Consider the following 18,579-nt stretch of genomic DNA (forward strand, 5'->3'; position numbering starts at 1 on the left):
GTTTAATGATGACATAAATCCAAAGACCTAATAACTTCGATAGCAAAACAAAAAAAATAAAATGTTATTTTTAGATATCTTAGGAGAGGCCAATGAAGCCTTGGGAACACATAATGCGGAGCACTTCAAAAGTTGTTTTTAAATTTTTTGTTGACAGATTTAGCATTTTTTTTTGGTCGGAAGATTTAGCATTTTACTATTTAATGTTTCCTTTCTTTATTAAAATCAATTTTAGGATTTTTAGAATTTTAGATAATATTCTGATATCTTAGGTCATCTCATTTTCATTTCTAATAATTATCCAATTAGATTTTTATTTATCTTTATCATTTAATAGACGTTATTTCCTCTTCTAGGAGTTATCTGATACGAGGTTTTGTATTTAGTGGATTGTCGTTTTCCAGCATTTAGTCGTTTTGGTTTTGTATGTAATATATCTTCTCCTTTGATGAATCAATGAACATTAAGAGTTTTTTTTCTCTATTGAGTTCGTGCGTGTGCGACATCTTATTTGTTGTGAGTAGGGGTGAGCAGTTCCACCTGGAACCTAAAATCCTATAAAACAAAATTTTCATTTTTCGGACCTAAAACTTATTCTGCATGCTCTCAAACCTGAAACCTATTTTGTCATAGATTTCAAGTCCGATTTCATGGTATAAGGAAACCTATCAATTCAATTTGTTTTGTAGTAGAACAAGGCTCTATCATGAACTTCCTGCAATGGCAGACTGATAACAATTAGCTGGTCAAGATTCCATATCAAGCGTATTAGGTCAACCCACAAAGGACGATTCCTACCTGGTGAAAATCAGCGAGTCTAACATCTAATGCATCTCCAGGGGCTTTCTAAGTCTCTGGTAGCTTTTTGAATAAACATTTCATCACGGCTGTCAAGAGATGTAAACGGACCTGGGGATATAAATAGCCCCACTGGTTACCAAGTTATAAAGGGGCTGATTCCCTAAAAAGCACCAACTTTAGATCTAATGACGATTCTGGCCCAAATTTTTTTTGTCTCAAAAAAAGCACAAACTTTTGATCCAATGATGATTCTGGTCCGAACTTTTTTTCATCCATGAAAATCACCAACTTTGAACTCAAGTCCCGATTCCGTCCGCCATTATTTTAGATTTCATCTTCAAACCTGTTGAGCACTGCTACTTCTGGAAATAGTTTAGCAGCTTGTTCGGTTGCCTCAAGTGCAGACCAGTTTAAGCTTTTAGAGATGTACACCTTGCATGAGGTAAGCATCATTTTCAACATCTTTAGCAGCTTCACTTGCCTTCAAAAGCTGCACAATCAGAAAAAAATCAGATGATAAAATGCCACAACCATTAGCAATTAGTGGCCTTCTTTTGTTGGTGACCACATACTTAATCCACTCCATCTTACAAACTCACAAGAAAAGAGTGCTGTAGCTAAATAATGAAGAAATAAGAATGAAGTTACCGCATACACTGAAACCCGAAACACATCATGTTTACAAATTCAGTTCCTAAATACTAAACATTAAGAGTCTTCACTGGCTCTTCTTAAAACATAGATAGTGCAAGTGCTTCAAATACTTCCTAATTAGCTAAACCAATCATTCAGTAATTAAGCTTTTCGAATTCATGACAATGGCAATACCCCTTGATATAACTCAATACAGATTCTTCATTAAACAAGCCTTAATTAGTTTCAAATTTATGGCGGCCGGATTTGCAACTTGAGTTAAAGTTGGCGATTTTTCATGGGATGAAAAAAAGTTCGAGCCAAAATCGTCGTTGGACCTAAAGTCGATGCTTTTTTATGAGACAAAAAAAAGTCTGGGTTAGAATCGTCAATAGACCTAAAGTTGGTGCTTTCTTAGGGAATTAGCCCAATTATAAAGTTGGGGATATTAGTTCTAGATAAACTTCAATTTTGTTTGCAGGACCATAAAGTCAACTTTGTCACAGAACCACCACTAGGTGTACCATGCAAATCAGAACACTCCCAAGTTAATATAAAGAAGATTGAGATTGGCTAACTAAGGAAGCTCTAAGTCACAGGTTCCGGTTACTAGAAAAATAGAACCGGAAAGCAGACCCTGGCTTATCAAAACCTGGAATCGGCGGTTCGATTTTTTGGTTCCCGATTCTACCTTGGAATCATGCTTACCCATAGTTGTGAGTGTTTACTCAAATTTGTGGATTGACGAATTCGTGTTTACTTATTCCTTGCAACGTCATCTCAAGATCACCTACCTTAATATCATCTAAAATTTTGTGGGACACACTACGAGTAGTTGTAAAATTTGAAGATATTAGATGAAAGCATGGTTAATAGCGAAGACTTTGGAATATTTTAACTCCCATTTGAGCTAAGAGGCCAACTCAAACGGTAAAATTAGATCTTGGAGTTACAAAGAAAAAGGAATGATTTGCAGTTCTTTTTGATTTCCGAATAATAGTTTCTTGCCTTGATAAATAGTTATGACTGAATGAATTTTAAGCCACCTGGTGGAACTCTGAGCCATTAAAAACATCAATTGAGAGTCTAAATGGGTTCAATCTATAGAACAGAGACATTGAACACTTTGGTCAAACAAAATAAAGATCGGATTTATTAAATCAAATTGATTGAACCAATAATAAGAACAAAAAAAATGGCGTCATCTTTACTCGGCCTAATTCTCAAACGAAAACTCTTAAACTTTAGGTTGAATTCTAATTTTGCTCGAATTTTTATTTATTCAATTTTCATTTTAGTCCCAAATATGCCCACGTGTCTAAAAATTGTTATTTTTTTAGTTGTCAATACCAGGGCTAGTTAGATACCTATTATCAAAACTTGTGTCTTTATCACCGCTCTCACCTTTTGATGGGACAACAACAACCTCTTGATATTGATAAATTTAAAGAAATTAGTGATGATTTTTGCACATGCAGGCAGATTTAGGATTAGAATAAAAATTGATAATTTTTTAGACAAAAAAGTTAGGACATAATTGAAATTGAATATATAGTTTAAGATGAGGGGAATTAGTCGCTCTTTCCTCCTCCACCATCAATAGAGGTCCACCGCCTCTCCGGACTCTTCCAAGAGTCAAATCCACCACTAGGGTGGATGACATGATATATCTGCTCCCTGACGTCACCCCACCAAAAACAAATAAATTTTTTTTTGTGTATCTTCTTATTAATATTGAGTGTGGTAGGTCAAATGGGTTCCTCATTTTTAATATTTTTTTTTCTAATTTTGGTACCCCACTTTGGAGTAGCTCATTGGTTGGCTTATATTCCATGGCTCCCTCTTATTACATGATTCTCCAATTTCTATATATATACACACATTGATCAACTTTGAGTATGCAGTGCTAGAACTTTGTTCAAGATCAGCTGTGAGATCAGAAGCAAATTCAAAATGCCTCTATCACCACCTTGTTAGGTAATTGATTTCCCTTTGATAATCTTCTTTCTCCTTCATGCCCTTTCTCATTTTCTTTGTTTCTTTGTGTGCTTACGTGTATTTCGAATTCTCTCTCTTTGATAAATTTACAGCTGCTAATTAAGTTTACTAATATGCGAGACCACGTCGATCCACCACCCTGAAATGTTGAACTAGTGGCTTAAAACGGTGAAATTCATAATCATCATATGTGTAAGATCTTAATATAGAGTCGTCACACTTAGTTCCATTTCAAAAGGATGACTGAACGTGTCGTCATTATATGCAAATGATAGGTTGAGACAAAATAAGAAGATAGAACATCTCGAGCCTCGTAGTACATCGCTATTTATTTTGGTATTGAGGCTTACTTTTATCTAATGTATGAAAAAACTGATATCATAGGGTAAATATTATCTAATTATGTGCGTTTTGCAATAACACTAATGGATGGTGAAATATGATATGCTCGCTTTTGAGGGCGGTCGGTCGTGGTGGCACTTTCTATTGTCAATAACAAAATGAGATTAGTTGAATAATATCTGAGAATATTCTTTCCAAAGGAAATTACTAGCAAATAATCAATTTGGAGTAAAATGCTTAAGAGCCAAAGGTCTCATTGAAAGGATAGGATACCTAATTCCTTGATGGCTTTCACATAAAATAAAGTTGAGTATATTTCACATATCGATCATATACACTTTAAATTTTCGTGTCTTACCATATTTTCATGAAATTCTGAAGGAGTCGCGATAAATTACACTAGATGATCCAGCTCAACCTAGGGATGCACAGGACTAGGCATGAACGTATAGGTCGCCTTGCGCCTTTGTCGCCTACGCCTTGGCCCACGTAAGGCACCTGGCCGTAAGCGAAAATTTACAAAATATGACTCTTAGCAAATTCTCTAAAATCCCCCATTTAGACATGATTTCAATTAATGAATGAAAAAATAAAATAAAAATTCGGTATTTACAGCTAAGATTGTTTATATAAATCACAAATATTTCGCTAATGTTAACTAACACAATATAACCACGAGACAAATGTAGGTTGACATAATATTTATCATTAGCAGCCAAGTAGACTGATGAATTTTGCACATTGAGTCTATCGCAATTGACAGACAAAAAGTTTACTTTTGACATGTTTTTTTCTCACACGAAATTTAACTATAGAAAGAGGTGGTTATCAAGTAGCTATACCTTCTATTTGGCTTAGATTGTTTAAATTTATTTTCAAGCTATTTTGATAATATAGTTAATTTGTTTCTTTGAGTTTAACTGTACTATAGAAATAAATGAATTAGCTGTAGAGATATATCAATTTCATCCTTGGATTGCTAATGATAGAATGATATATGAAATAATCATAAGTTCAATAAAAAATTATTTACGTAAAAAAAGTTGTATATACTTTAATTATGAAAATTTGTAATTCTAACCGGATAACTTTGATACAATGAGTTATATTGATAACTTATTTTTTCGAATATTATTTCCAATTACCATCAATCTTTAAATTAACAAAATATACACAATTGCCTATCTAATGATCGATATTTGAATATTTTATTGACAATGGCCATCTAAAAGAAATTATACAAATACACATAATATTTCCATCTTTGGAAAATATATGAATGGGGCAGGGAGGACATATTATCGCCTCCGCCTCATCCTAGCTAGAATCTCGTTCATCTGTTTCTCGATGGGGGAAAACCCGCTTCGTTCAAGTCGGGGCTTTGCCGGAAGGCGGAGCCGATCTCCGTGCCCGTCCCTATCTCAACTCTACCCATCCACTAGACCTGATTAGGGGCTGGGCTCGGGTAGAAATATTCTAGGCCCAAGCCCCGGCCCAACCCATCATCCATGGCATATTTTTAATGAGTATAATGCGCTATCAATCTTATAAAGAATTTTTTGACCAAAAAAAAAATCTTATAAAGAATTTACTAAAATAATATACGTTATAAATAATAGTTTAACATCCACATTTGGTAGTACTTTTATTGCTAAAGATTCAATTTTGTAGTTTGTACAACGAAAATGGTAAACAAAATGAAAGCTTTTAATTTTTCTCTTCCAAAAACCAATCGATTCTAGAAGACCCCAATACTGTTCACGCCCTCTTTTTCCCAGCCCCGTTCACGGCTCTCCCTCATTTCTCTCTTCTTCATTCGCGACTCCCATAGTGACACAGTTAAGGAACCGAACTCGACTCCGACTGCGGGCGAACTTGATCTAGCATTCCTGATCATGAGCTCTGCAAGGTGTCCAGACCACTACGGAGATGGCGGTTGTGGTGTAGGTAGAGAGGCGGGGAGAGAGATAGGGCGTGCGCTATTCTTATTGGAGATTTTGCAGGCGGGTTTCGTCTCAAACTTAGGGCAAGAACATCGAGTATCATACGCACCAATAGATTGCTGGATACCAATGTTTTTTTTTTTCCAGGAAGATCTGAAAAACCATCGACGTATAAATTGGATTAGCTCAAATTATGGACCTTTTCAATGTAATGAGTTTTTTCGTCAAAAAAAAAAAATAAAAAAAAAGGGTTCCGAAGCATTAAATTTTTTTAATTTTTTTTTATGGGTCAAAAACTTGTGGGGTCAAAGAATCTAGTGGGTTGAAGACCTAGAAGTCAATGGCGTAAAAAACCATGTTTGGTAGGTCCATATAAAAACGAAATGTCGGATCTCAATCTTAAGTTAAGACCACTCATACAAGCAACGTATGTGTTGGATTTTGTTAGGAAACTTCGTGTAGCAGCGTCTGGTCTGCGCTGGTGCACATATTCTATTCACTCGTGAGGAGATATACTCGGATTCTATGTCGATCACGCGGGTCGCGATGGCAGTTTCTTCACTGTTTCTCCGAAATGGCCATCGTTTTTGAAAGTCTAAACTTATTCCTGGCGTCATCACCTGACGAACATTAGCCTGCATCATCATCATCATCATCGATGTATTGGACATCAATCAAATCCTCTTTGGCTAATTTGTGTATAAATACCCCCTTCGCCATTTCAAACATCACCCATTCTGTCATTTCACATTTTCAGCTAACCATCCCCCTTTTATCTCTCTCTCTCTCGCACGCACATGATCGGCGGTCTCGCTTCCGGTTTGAGATCCAGGTTTCCAATCCTCGTAAGATCGACTATGCCAAGCTGCCTTCCTTTTTTCCGCCACATGAAATTATGTGATGTAGCCGAGTTATTCGCTCCAGCTATAATTCCGTGTCGGTTTATGAATGTTTATTGTACCAGATACGTGTTTGTTTGTCGATGCCCAAATTCGTTTCAAGCAACCAAACTGTAATGGTTACATTGCCGATTTCTTAAATATCGAGATTAAATTGACTTTTGAAGGGACACAGAAATTGGAGGAAGTATCTATATTTGTATCTTTTGCACTTCTTCAACTGATCATGACGTTCGACCTGAAATAAAAAAAAAAAAAAAACCTGACCATGATGTTGTGTATATTTGGTGATAGGATCAAGCTCACGTGATAAGAACCATGGCGCATCGAGTACAGGAGCTACTTGTCCTGGTGGTCTTGGCCATCTTTCCCAAAGCAATATTCGGCAAGCTAAACTGCAGCTCGAAGGCGGGCGACGCGCCCGTGGCAGTGGCGGAAGGCAGCAATGGCTACTGCTTGAGCTGGAGGCTCGCGGTGGAGGCGAACAACATACGTGCGTGGCGCACGGTCCCGCCTCAGTGCCAGCGCCACGTTGAGTCCTACATGACCGGGGGCCAGTACGATCGGGACCTCAACCTGATTGCCGACCAGGTCATGGCTTACGCCGATGGGATCGCAGTGTCCGATGACGGAATGGACGCTTGGGTCTTGGACATCGACGACACCTGCATTTCAAATATGTTTTACTACAAGGGAAAGAGATATGGGTACGTATAATGTACATATAGATAATTTTGTCTTGAAGCTTGTTCTAGGTTAAATGTGAATCATGTGATATACCTTTTTTTTTTTAATCGTAGATGCGACCCCTTTGACGCAACGGGGTTTAAGGCATGGGCAGTGCAAGGGGAGTGCCCGGCGATATCGACGGTGCTGCAACTGTTCCAAAAGCTGGTCGAGGATGGGTTCAAGGTCATCTTGCTCACTGGAAGGGACCAAGAGACTCTTGGACTCGCCACTTTTAACAATTTGCTCAATCAGGGATTTTTAGGCTATGAACGTATGATTATGAGGTAATTGACTCATTTCTGTCTCTATTAGGGGTGATTAGTTCTCCGTCAGGTCCAATTCCCAAGCTATTCAATAAAACCGATGGATTATTAATAAGAGTGAGTAATACGGACTTTAATTTTAATATATTAATTAAGATTGGAATTATATTTAAGAAATAAAAAATAACCCATGAATTATTAGGTATTTACATTTAATAAATAAAAAATAAATAAGTTAAAAATAATCATCCTAGTCCAGGCTATCCAGTTTTCTCCTAGAATCGGGAATCAGATTAAAAATCAACGGTTTCAATTTTGTGAAATCAGAAATCGGGCCAAACTGGCCAGTTTGGTCCGATCCGATCCACTCCGAACAGTTCCCCATTTGATTTGTCCTTCTTACTCATCCTTAGTCTCTATCTCTTGACTTCTTTTGCCAGGAAGTTGCAACGTGATTGGGTGGCAAATTGGCAATGACTCTTTAAGTCTTGCCCTCAGAATTCAAATCTAATTATTCGTGGCACCCGCTTAATGGGCTCTTCTCGAGTCAACACGTCGTCGGCCAATTTGGATTTTCGTGCCTACAAAGTCAGACATTTTCAAAGCCCGAAAAATAGAAAGATATCGATGCAGTTCTTGATTTCTGATAACCGAGTTTAGTTACATCCTGGAGACTCATCCCCGTAAGAATATGACATAAATTCGTTTTTTTTTTTGTTATTTTATGACATAGTCTCGAAAAAAAAAAAAAACTCTTAAGTTTGATTTGCTTTTTATCAAACCCCTCCAAAATCACGATCCACGTCATCCTTCGAAACCATATTATATTATGGATTTGTTGAAAACCACATCCACAGTATGTTGACCAATTACTACACCAATAGATTATGTCCTTGCCACATCATTTCGGTCCAATTATATCATAAACTCATATAGTCAATGAACATCCATTGGAACGAGTCTCTTCCGATGAGTCTCACATGCGCTGATGGATGTTCAATTATAGTTGATCCCCGAACCTAGTCCATGTGAGAACATTTCCGTGTAAGGAGAGGTGTTGATCCACGTCTTCCGATATGAAACTGTACTATGGATGGTCTAGTGTATTACGTATAGAAATGCTGCAATTAGGAAGCGCTAAATTCATCTTAAGGACACTATGTATGGAAGACAATATATTAATTTTGAGATGTGGAATAAACGTAGATAATAATTGGAACTCCACGTCACGTTTACAGGGCAAATGCTTGACATTATAAATTCATAAATTGGTATCATTTTGGCTATATCCTGCATGACTTGGGTCCAGTGTTCAATTTTTTTTTAATCTTTTATTTTACTGTGACATAACTCATTGCTTATTCTACATTGTGTGTCCCTCTAAAAAAAAAAAAAAATAGAATAATCTTGATAAATTCTTTTTGGTTCTTTTTTATTTTCATGCAGGACCCCGGCTTATAAAGGACAAAGTGCAATAATATTCAAATCAGACATAAGGAGGCAATTGGTGGAAGAAGGGTACAGAATCTGGGGGAACATCGGGGATCAATGGAGTGATCTTCAGGGTCAATTCGTGGGCAACCGGACATTTAAGATTCCTAATCCCATGTACTTTGTTCCTTGAGAACATCAATCAATCAGTTGTATTTTTGAGTGGGAATGACGAAATAATTGAGAAAGATAGATAAAGATTATGGAAAGTTCTACGGCCTCTTGTGCCTCATGAATCATGATTTTTATTTTTATTTTTATTTTTTATGACTGAAGTGCTTTTTTGGCTACTCAGACCTCCTTATTAAAATAATCTCATAGAAAATAGTTGAACTGTCTTGGCCTGTAGGGTTTTCTTCAGTCATCTAGAATTTTCTTAGGGGCTGATACAGTAAATATACCATATTTTAAGATTTTTTTTTTAAAAAAATATCGATAATTGTTAGATGGGAGATGAAACCTCGACCATTAGATTTAGAGTCAATCAGCGATAGTCATCGAGAGGCTTTTTGTATAAATAGGGGAGCTTTCTCCCTCATTTGGATCATCCAACACTTGAGCAATACAAAGAATTCTCTCCCAAGAGCTTCTTGATCCAGCGACGATCCTTGGAAGAGGTTTAGCTTAGATGTTCCAACGACGGTCAGCTTAATTGTTCTTCCAACGACGATCTTAGATGTTTCAATCGTAAAGGCTTAGCTTAAGTGTTCTTCCAACGATGATCCTTGGGAAAGGCTTAGCTCTTAAGCGTTCTAATGATCCAATAAAGTCTAAGTCGCTGCACGGCTCGATTCCAAGCAATCGACCCGTGACACTCACGCTACAACGTAGGCAAATCTGACCTCAATCTGGGCCAAATGATGCAACCATCTAAAATTTGCGGAGGATGAGGCGATGAATTGGTTTTTAAAAAGATGCAATCTGATTTTTCACAACCAACCCTAATTCTAAAAGTAAAGTGAACTAGCAATATAAACAGTAGAAATTAACGAATTTCCAAAATAAGAAAAACCATCCTTCTTCAATTATTTTCTCATTATTTTATTACCACTCAAACAAAAAATGAGACTATTTTAACTGTCAAATATTTTCTCTTTATTTTATTATCACTTGGATAAAAAATGAGATGATTTTAACAACGAGTGTATCCTAAGTAGGATAGAGATTGGGACAAAGAAGAGCCGGTTGGTGAGGAAGAAGAGGATGATAGCTGTATGGGACAAAGAGGAGACGGTTGGTGAGGAAAAAGAGCACTATGTTGAGGACGATAGCTATTGGGACAAAGAGGAGTCGATTGACGAAAAAGAAAATGAATATTTTGACAAGGCAGAAGAAGTAGATGAAGATGAGAGGATGACGAGTAGATCCTCGCTTTGAAGCGACTCTGTCATCCTTTGCTCTTCCTCTGCTTCTTCTCTCTATATAGTCCTCTTCTTCTTGGTCCACCAACTCCTCTTTGTCCCAATAGCTATTGTCATAGTTCTATTCTTCCTCGCCAACTGTCTCCTCATTGTCCCAATAGTTATCGTCCTCTTCTTCCTCACCAACCAACTCCTCTTTTTCTCAATTGCTAATAGTCAATTTCCTCGCTCTCAACGCTTATAGTCGTCAATAGTCGTCAACCTGCTCCTCTTAGTCCCAATCGCTATTCTCCTCAGGATAGTCGATTTCCTCGTTCTCAAGATCTTTATATTCTTCTGGTAAGTCCCATATTTCGTGCAGGATACGTTCATCTTCAAATTCCGGTTATTACTTACGGACCATGTTGTTACGTTTGACTCACGGAACCTCCACTATTTCCTTTCAACAGCGAGATGGAATCTGGGCAAAAGAAAATAACATAACATGGTTCATAAAAAAGCAATCGAACGACAAACAATAAAAATGGACAAACTTACTAGAACATAAATTCTTACTTCGATCTGTTTTACATTTTCATACATTTTCAGATATACTATTTAAGAACTTTACTCAACCTCAGCTTTGAATATCCTGGTGTCCTTTTCAGGCTGTAGACATGTCAGCATCACTCAAAATTTATTGAAGGCAATGATAGGGATCACTAAAATTCCAATGAGAATGCTTGGATCTAAATGTTTCACTTACCGGTTGGCGCTGACGTGGTATCGCTAGAGCTGATGTGGCAAAATTTTAATATTTTTTATTTTATTTTTGATTATTTTTGAATTTTATTTTATTTTCCTTTCCTTCCCGACCCTCTCTGCAACAAGCAATTGACAACAAACTGCCAAAATTCAACAGGACCTCGGGGTATGGAAGCTCTTTCAGGCAAGTTGTAAGTAAAATATTTATTGATACATATGAATACCATTAGCAGTAGATCACTACTTTTTCAAGTCTACATCTCAAAAGTACAAAAGCGAGTTACTTCCTCCATGTTTAATCGGGAAAATTTTCTTTCCAATCTTCCAAGAAAACTTTTACCTCAGAATCATTCTGTCCAAGCATCATAAGCGTATTGATTATAAAGAACCGCATGACGAGGTAACATAAATGGCTTCTCAAAGTTCAGATTCGATAAGCAATCAAAGCAGAACACAAAGGCAGACGAGAAGAGTCAATGCAACGCTGGTCAAAATATAGACCTTCTCTTCCATTTGACGATGGACACTAGAGAGGAGAGCAATGTGGTACAAGGGCAATTGCGCCATAGATCATATTCAATGTGTTTAAATTTAACGAGAAAATATTGCCAAGATGACCGACGACAACAATTCTAAAACTATACTTAGGCGCATTTTACAGTATGAAAATCAAGAAAAGTAAGATCAACAGATCGAAACACATATACCATCTAAAACATAGTGTAATGCTTTACTTTTTTTTTCCCCCCAGATTTTGAAACAGGTCTTTGCCAATCTGTCTGGAGATCTTTTTATGAGCAGATATTCACAATATACCCGATACTATGGCAACTTCACACATTCTGGTCATGTTCGAGCATAGTAGATGCCTATGTGTTGGATGAGCATATTCTACATAGCACATTGATAAAGGGGTTATCTACAGAAATGGTTGAACTAACTAGCCGTTCTAAATTGAATAAATTGACTATACCATCTCTTTTACTGGAAACTTTATAAGTACATCCAACGAACAAACACGGCATTCTCTTGCCTTAGTAGGGCGGAGACGTCCCCTAACTGCGCAAATCAAGATTTCATGAGGAGCTCAATGAGTGTACAACTTTCAAATCTAAAAACAACAAATGCCAGATTTCACACGCCGCGAAAATTAGCTAACAGAAAGTTGGAATCTATAGCATAACAAAGAAACCAGTCGAAAAATGAAATAAAACAACAAAATCCTCATCTAAAACCAGTGCAAATCGAGATATCCATAGTTGGCTCTCCATCATCTTGTTCACTAATTAGTTATTAGGCAAGAACGAATGATAATCGCACACGGCACGAACCGCCGATGCAATCAAATGATTCACCGAAAGCAACGAAACGAACCCCGTTTGCACCTCACCTTTCCCGAGTGATTGGTGATGCGAGAAGTGCAAGCCATTTTCGTTTGCCCTCACTAGAACCTCCGGAGCAAGAGATCCACGGAGCCAGAAGCCGAACGAAGGAAAAAACTCGAGCCACTCGCAAATTCCAGAACGTGATCAAGTGAGAATGATACGCAGATTGCAGTAAAAATCCTGCTTTCGGAAATCCTACGGAGCGTGACAATGTTTCCTTTGAGTTACGATGGCGAGGCTAATGAGGAGGGAAAACAGTTCCGAAAGTTTAAGACAAAAGAAGGAGAAGATGACATTGGCACTTTCAGTCGTTGTCGTTTCTTCTGTTTGCGCCACGAAATTTCTTCCCATGTTTGCTCCGGTTCCGACAACGTACGTGAGCTCTAAAGGGATCCAAATCCCCCCCTCCTTACGCTTTCTCCCTCTCTATGAACTTTCGAATTTGACCTGATCATTGAGCGGGCCAAACATATCATTAGCCATTAGGAATTTCTTGCTCAAGCCCATCATAATGAAAAATATAACTACATTTTCTACGCGAAATTGACTGGATTTCGCTAGGCTTGAACGGGTCTAGATAGGGGAGCCGGGCCGAAGAAATGATTTACTTGCATAGGCGGACTCGAGCTCAGCGAATCGCCCGCCATCATCACTTCTATTAGGATAAAATGCGTGCAATGCACGGACATCACACGCATTATAGCGAGTAAAAAAAATCTAATAATCTAAGAGGGCACAAATATGATCAAGCGGTCAATTAACGGAAATTGACGAGTTTATCTCTCTTTAGGAGTAATGCTAATGGCATGGTAGGATGTAAAAGGGTAAAGCAAGGTAATTACGATTGAAATTATATTTGCTCATAATTATGGAGGGTATGGAAGGGTGGCAAGCGTAGTACAAAATGTATGTGAGATTTTCATCTTATGCGGCTCCTTATTAAATTCTTTTGAAGGCATTGTGTGAGTATTTTGGACTTCAGCTCGACGGAACAAGATGCTTTTACTAACATTTTGGGATTTTGATGGCATTTCTTGTATCTCTTTTGCTATGCTACAAGATATTATCTATTTACAATAAGCGCCCAAAGAGGGCGGCATCAAAACAAAGCAAGTCCTAAAGAACTTTGGGGGATTAACCAACCAATTTCTAAGGATAGAGCTTTGTGAGAACTATCTTCATTAGTATATGAAATGCTTATTCGACAAAAAAGAAGAAGATATTATATGTTTATATCCAACATATCAATATTAAAAAGTTTAATTTGTACTCGTGTACCTATTTAATAAGAATTTACTGAAAATTCATCATTCTTCAAATACTTTCTCTTTATTTTATCACCACTCAGATAAGAAATGAGGTTATTTTAACAAGGGGGAGTTCGGAGTAGCTAAATAAAGCCCTTCAGTCATACAAAAAAAAAAAAAAAAACCATGATTCATGAGACACAACAGGACACACCACTTTTCATAGTCTCTATTTCCCTTTCCCAATTAAAGTACAGAAGAATATGGGAATTATCGGTCTGTAATGCTCTCAAGGAACAAAGTACAGGGGATTAGGAATCTTAAATGTCCGGTTGCCCACGAATTGACCCTGAAGATCACTCCATTGATCCCCAATGTTCCCCCAGATTCTGTACCCTTCTTCCACCAATTGCCTCCTTATGTCTGATTTGAATATCATTGCACTTTCTCCTTTATAAGCCCGTGTCCAGCATGAAAAAAAAAAAAAAAGGCCCAACAAAAAAATTGATCAAGATTATTGTATCGTGTATTTAATAGAGGGACGCACGATGTGGATTAAGCAATAAGTTAGGTCGTGAAATATCGTACATACGTTCTCGTTAATTCTAAGATAAGTCCATTTCAAAGAGAGTTAGAGGTGCTCCCGGAGTGCCTTTGTCATTTACACGACCAACAACTAACGAAGCACTAAATTTCTTCATTTTAATTGTGTATTTTGACGATAAAACATGCATAGAAATGCCTTGTTAGAATAATGATATCGTGTTAGCATGTCCATAGTTATTCTTTCATTTTTTCTTTTTCGACAAAGGAGATGATCCAGCTATTAAAAACAAAATGTAATGTGGCTATCATGAGAATCATGGATTAAAACTAGACATAGTAAATGAAACTATCGCAAGTGTAGCCCCACCACTTATCGTTGCTTTGCCAAGCAAGATTCTTCCTTTTTTCCGGGTCCCCATCTCTAATTAAAGCGTCAAATGTTCTTTTTCCCCCCAAAACTTATCATTAAGCCTAAGATATACGATTTTACAGATTCTTTTCCCATCATAAACCAACATGGAATCAATAATTTCGACCAAAAAAACATGGAATCAACAAAAAAAAAAAAACAATAATAGTAAAATAGTAGGACACCTAAAGTTGCAAAGAATAAAGAGGACCCGATTAAACGATTAACCAAAATTGCTGTGTGCTCTAAAACCAGAAACGAAACGATAACTTTCTTCCAATTCTATGAAGCGTGAAAACATGCCGTGAAATCACATAAGTTTTTTTTGTTTTTTCAATTTCATGTGATGTTATAGCAAACAATATAGAGAGGAAACAAATAATTAAATGGGTCCCACTAGATTAGAGTGGGTCCCACCATAATGTTTGTGTGTATATATATATTTTTACCATTCATAACATTTGCGGTTGAGATTTCATCCTATACCCGTCGATTTTTCAAATCCCTATTTAAATCCTTATTAGTCTCCAACTCCATCATTATCTTTCTACAATCCCGCTTTGAAAATGTCTGAGTCTATGGGCATGGAAATCCAAATTGGCCCACGAGGTATTGACTCGAACTAAACCCATTAATTAATTAGATTTCTATTCCTGGCTGCACGACTAAAAGAGTCATTGCCACTGAATCTCGCTGCAACTTCCAAGCAAAAAGAAGTGGAGATAGAGAGATGGGTCAAAATTACCTCATAATCAGACGTTCATAGCCTACAAATCCCTGATTAAGCAGATTGTTAACAGTGGCGGGTCCAAGAGTATCTTGGTCCCTGCCCGAGAGCAAGATGACTTTGAATCCAATGTCAACCAGCTTTTTGAACAGCCCCTGCACCGCCGGTATCGCCGGACACTCCCCTCACGCCACCCACGCCTTGAACCCCGCCAGGTTGAACGGGTCGCATCTATGGTTAAAAAAAAAAAAATCACATAGCGTAGCTCACATTAACCCTGGAGCAAGCTTCAAGACAAAAATATCTCTGCACATTTACGTACCCGTATCTTTTTCCCTTGTAGTAAAACATGTTGGAAATGCATGTATCATCGATGTCCAAGACCCAAGCGTCCATCCTGTCATCGGACACGGCGATCCCATCGGCATAAGCCGCGATCTGGTCGATGACCAAGTTTAGGTCCTGGTCATACTGCCCCCCGGTCATGTAGGACTCGATGTGCCGCTCGCACTGGGGCTGGACCGTGAGCCACCCGTGCATGTTGTTCGCCTCCACCGCGAACCTCCAGCGCAAGCAGTAGCCATTTGCTGCCTTCTGCCGGCGCCGGCAGGTCCCTCACCCTCGAGCTGCAGCTCGACTTGCAGAATGTCGATTTGGGAAAGATGGCCAAGACCACTAGGACCAGTAGCTCCTGTATTCGATGCGCCATTGCTCTTATCATGTGAGTTTGATCCTATCACCATGTATATACGTGTACGAGATCATAATCAGTTGAAGAAGTGCAAAAGCTACGAGTTTAGACGTCTTCTAATGTCAGTATAATCTCGATATTTGAGAAATCGATATTATATCTTTTACAGTTTAGTCGCTTAAAGCCAATTTCCACATTTACAAACATTCATAACCGACTTGGAATTATAGCAAAGTGAATAATTCGGCGACATCACAAATTTTATGCGGCGAGAATGGAAGGAAGCCCGGCATCGCCGATCTTACAAGGATGGGAAACCTGGATCTCAACCGGGAAAGGAGACTGGTGATCATGTGCGGGCGCGCGCGCAAGAGAGAGAGAGAGAGAGAGAGAGAGAGAGAGAGAGAGAGAGAGAGAGGATTTATCTGAAAATGTGATTTGACAGAATGGAGGGATGTTTGAGAAGGCGAAGGGGGGATCTATACACGTCTTAGCCAAAGAGGGTTGATATTCAATACATCGATGAATATGAGTCCAAGACAAAGGACGACTTCTAGACAATGGTGGTTTCGGAGAAACAGTGAAGAAACTGCAGCTGTGATTCTTGTGATCAACATCAGAGGCCAAGAATTTCTCCTCACGAATGAATAGAATATATGCAGGGTGCAGAACAGACGCTGCTTCTGGTATACACGAAGTTACCTAACAAAACACAACACATGCGTTTCTTGCAGAAGTGGTCTTAAGATTGAGAAAAGGAATTTCATTGTATATAGACATCCCAAACCCCTTTTTTACTCCGTTGACTTTTAGGTCTTGAACCCACTAGATTATTTGACCCATTGAATTCAAAAAGTTCATAATTTGAGCTGATCCAAACTACACAATGGATCAAACTATATCGATTGTTCCACAGATAGTTCTGCAAAAACCAAAAGAAAAGAGAATCTTATGAAGATTCATAGGAAGACAAGCTAAAGCACATTATTAGTATCTAGCATTCTATTGGTGTGTATGATACCTTGATGTTCTTGCGCCAAGATCTAGCCAGGTTTCGCGGTCCTCGCTAGTCACTAGTGCCTGGGATCAGCGAGGGTCGGATGGCCCTTGCCAGACAGTTGAGAAAAAAAAAAGTAAAAGAAAGAAAGAAAAAATATAAATACAAAAGAAAGGGAAAATAAAAAAATAGAAGATAAAAAAAATCAGAAAATGCTTTTATGATCGCTTAAGATAGTAAGATAACCCATTTAAAAAATATTTAAGACCCACTAAGTTGTTAAATAATTCATTTATGATCTACTTAAATTTGTTAAGCTACTCATTTATGAGACCCACACTCTTAAATGTTGGTTAACATATGGGTTGATGACCCATTTTGACGCCTCTATGAATCTTGCCTAAGTTTGAGACGAAACCCACCTGCGAAATTACACCGTTGGTTGCCTCCCGCAATCTGTGTCTTTTCAGCTTTTCATCTTTTGCAACTAGCAATAAGAATAGTGCACGTCCCCTCCCCCCTCTCCTACACCACAACCACCACCTCCGTGGCGGTCGGGGCACCTTGCGGAGCTCATCATTAGGGATGCTAGATCAAGTTCGCGCACATTGACCTAGAGTTGAGCTCGATTCCGCCACTGCATCGCTATGGAAGTCGCAAAAGAAGGAGAAGAAAGGAGGGATGGCCGTAAATGAGGTCGGGAGAAAGAGGGCATGAATGGTACCAGGGTTGGGTAGAATTGATTGGGTTTGGAAGAGAAAAATGTAAAAGTTTTCATTTTATTCAGGGAGATGTTTCCTTAACAATACTATTGGGGATAGTATAATCTCAACCGTAGATCTCCGCATCATCACCGCGTGTTTTGTATAAAATACTTATTGATTAGAAAATCGTATGGTGATACATAAATGACAATCTTGTCAAGCTGTCAGGCTAGCACATTCCCTTTGTTTATCGGGTTTGTTGTACAAACTACAAAATCGAATCTTTTAGTAAGGGAAAAATAAAACTACAAAATTGAATGCTAAACTATTATTTATATAATATGTTATTAGGGTAGATTCTTTATAAGATTGATACGGCATATATCCATTAAAAATATGTCATGGTGGATTAAGCAATAAGTTCGGAGACAAGTGTTGATCCACGTCATCCTAACTTATTGCTTAATCCACATTGTGAGTCCCACTATGAAAAACCAAAATACAACAATCTTGATCAATTTTTCTGTTGGGTCTTTTATATTTTTTATTGCAGGACACAGGCTTATAAAGGACAGAGTGCAAATAATATTCAAATCAGACATGAAGAGGCAGTTGGTGGAAGAAGGGTACAGAATCTGGGAAAACATCGGGGATCAATGGAGTTATTTT

General features: G+C 38.0%; 4 protein-coding genes across 6 annotated transcripts in view; 3 read left to right on the forward strand and 1 right to left on the reverse strand.

Moving 5' to 3' along the window:
- The window catches only part of LOC115750563 (protein FAR-RED ELONGATED HYPOCOTYL 3), an 874,908-nt gene that overhangs the window by 53,481 nt on the left and 802,848 nt on the right, over nt 1-18,579 (forward strand). Inside the window, exon 2 of the mRNA XM_048285936.1 lies at nt 5,778-5,781. The gene's annotated coding sequence lies outside the window, so the exon portion shown is untranslated. The remainder of the gene's footprint in view (nt 1-5,777; nt 5,782-18,579) is intronic.
- LOC115750542 (acid phosphatase 1-like) overlaps nt 1-18,579 on the forward strand; it is a 39,239-nt gene that overhangs the window by 20,520 nt on the left and 140 nt on the right. The window lies entirely within an intron of this gene.
- The window catches only part of LOC115750544 (acid phosphatase 1-like), a 39,198-nt gene that overhangs the window by 20,509 nt on the left and 110 nt on the right, over nt 1-18,579 (forward strand). The window contains exons 1-4 of one of the 3 annotated variants that reach the window (XM_048285979.1): nt 3,292-3,411; nt 6,911-7,323; nt 7,417-7,629; nt 9,055-9,239. In XM_048285979.1, coding sequence (XP_048141936.1) covers nt 6,935-7,323; nt 7,417-7,629; nt 9,055-9,232 — 780 coding nt within the window. In that variant the 5' untranslated portion in view covers nt 3,292-3,411; nt 6,911-6,934 and the 3' untranslated portion in view covers nt 9,233-9,239. Of the gene's footprint in view, nt 1-3,291; nt 3,412-6,456; nt 6,563-6,910; nt 7,324-7,416; nt 7,630-9,054; nt 9,240-18,579 lie in introns of those variants that run through there. The other 2 variants (XM_048285978.1, XM_048285980.1) reach the window with 2 other exon arrangements.
- On the reverse strand, nt 14,081-16,584 carry LOC115750545 (acid phosphatase 1-like). Its single transcript, XM_048285981.1, is given in 5 exon segments — nt 14,081-14,303; nt 15,537-15,749; nt 15,841-16,103; nt 16,105-16,251; nt 16,515-16,584. Coding segments are annotated over 5 exon segments (849 nt in total). The 5' UTR covers nt 16,563-16,584; the 3' UTR covers nt 14,081-14,125.

The sequence above is a fragment of the Rhodamnia argentea genome, chromosome 10 (assembly GCF_020921035.1).
Source record: "Rhodamnia argentea isolate NSW1041297 chromosome 10, ASM2092103v1, whole genome shotgun sequence".
NCBI lineage: Eukaryota > Viridiplantae > Streptophyta > Magnoliopsida > Myrtales > Myrtaceae > Rhodamnia > Rhodamnia argentea.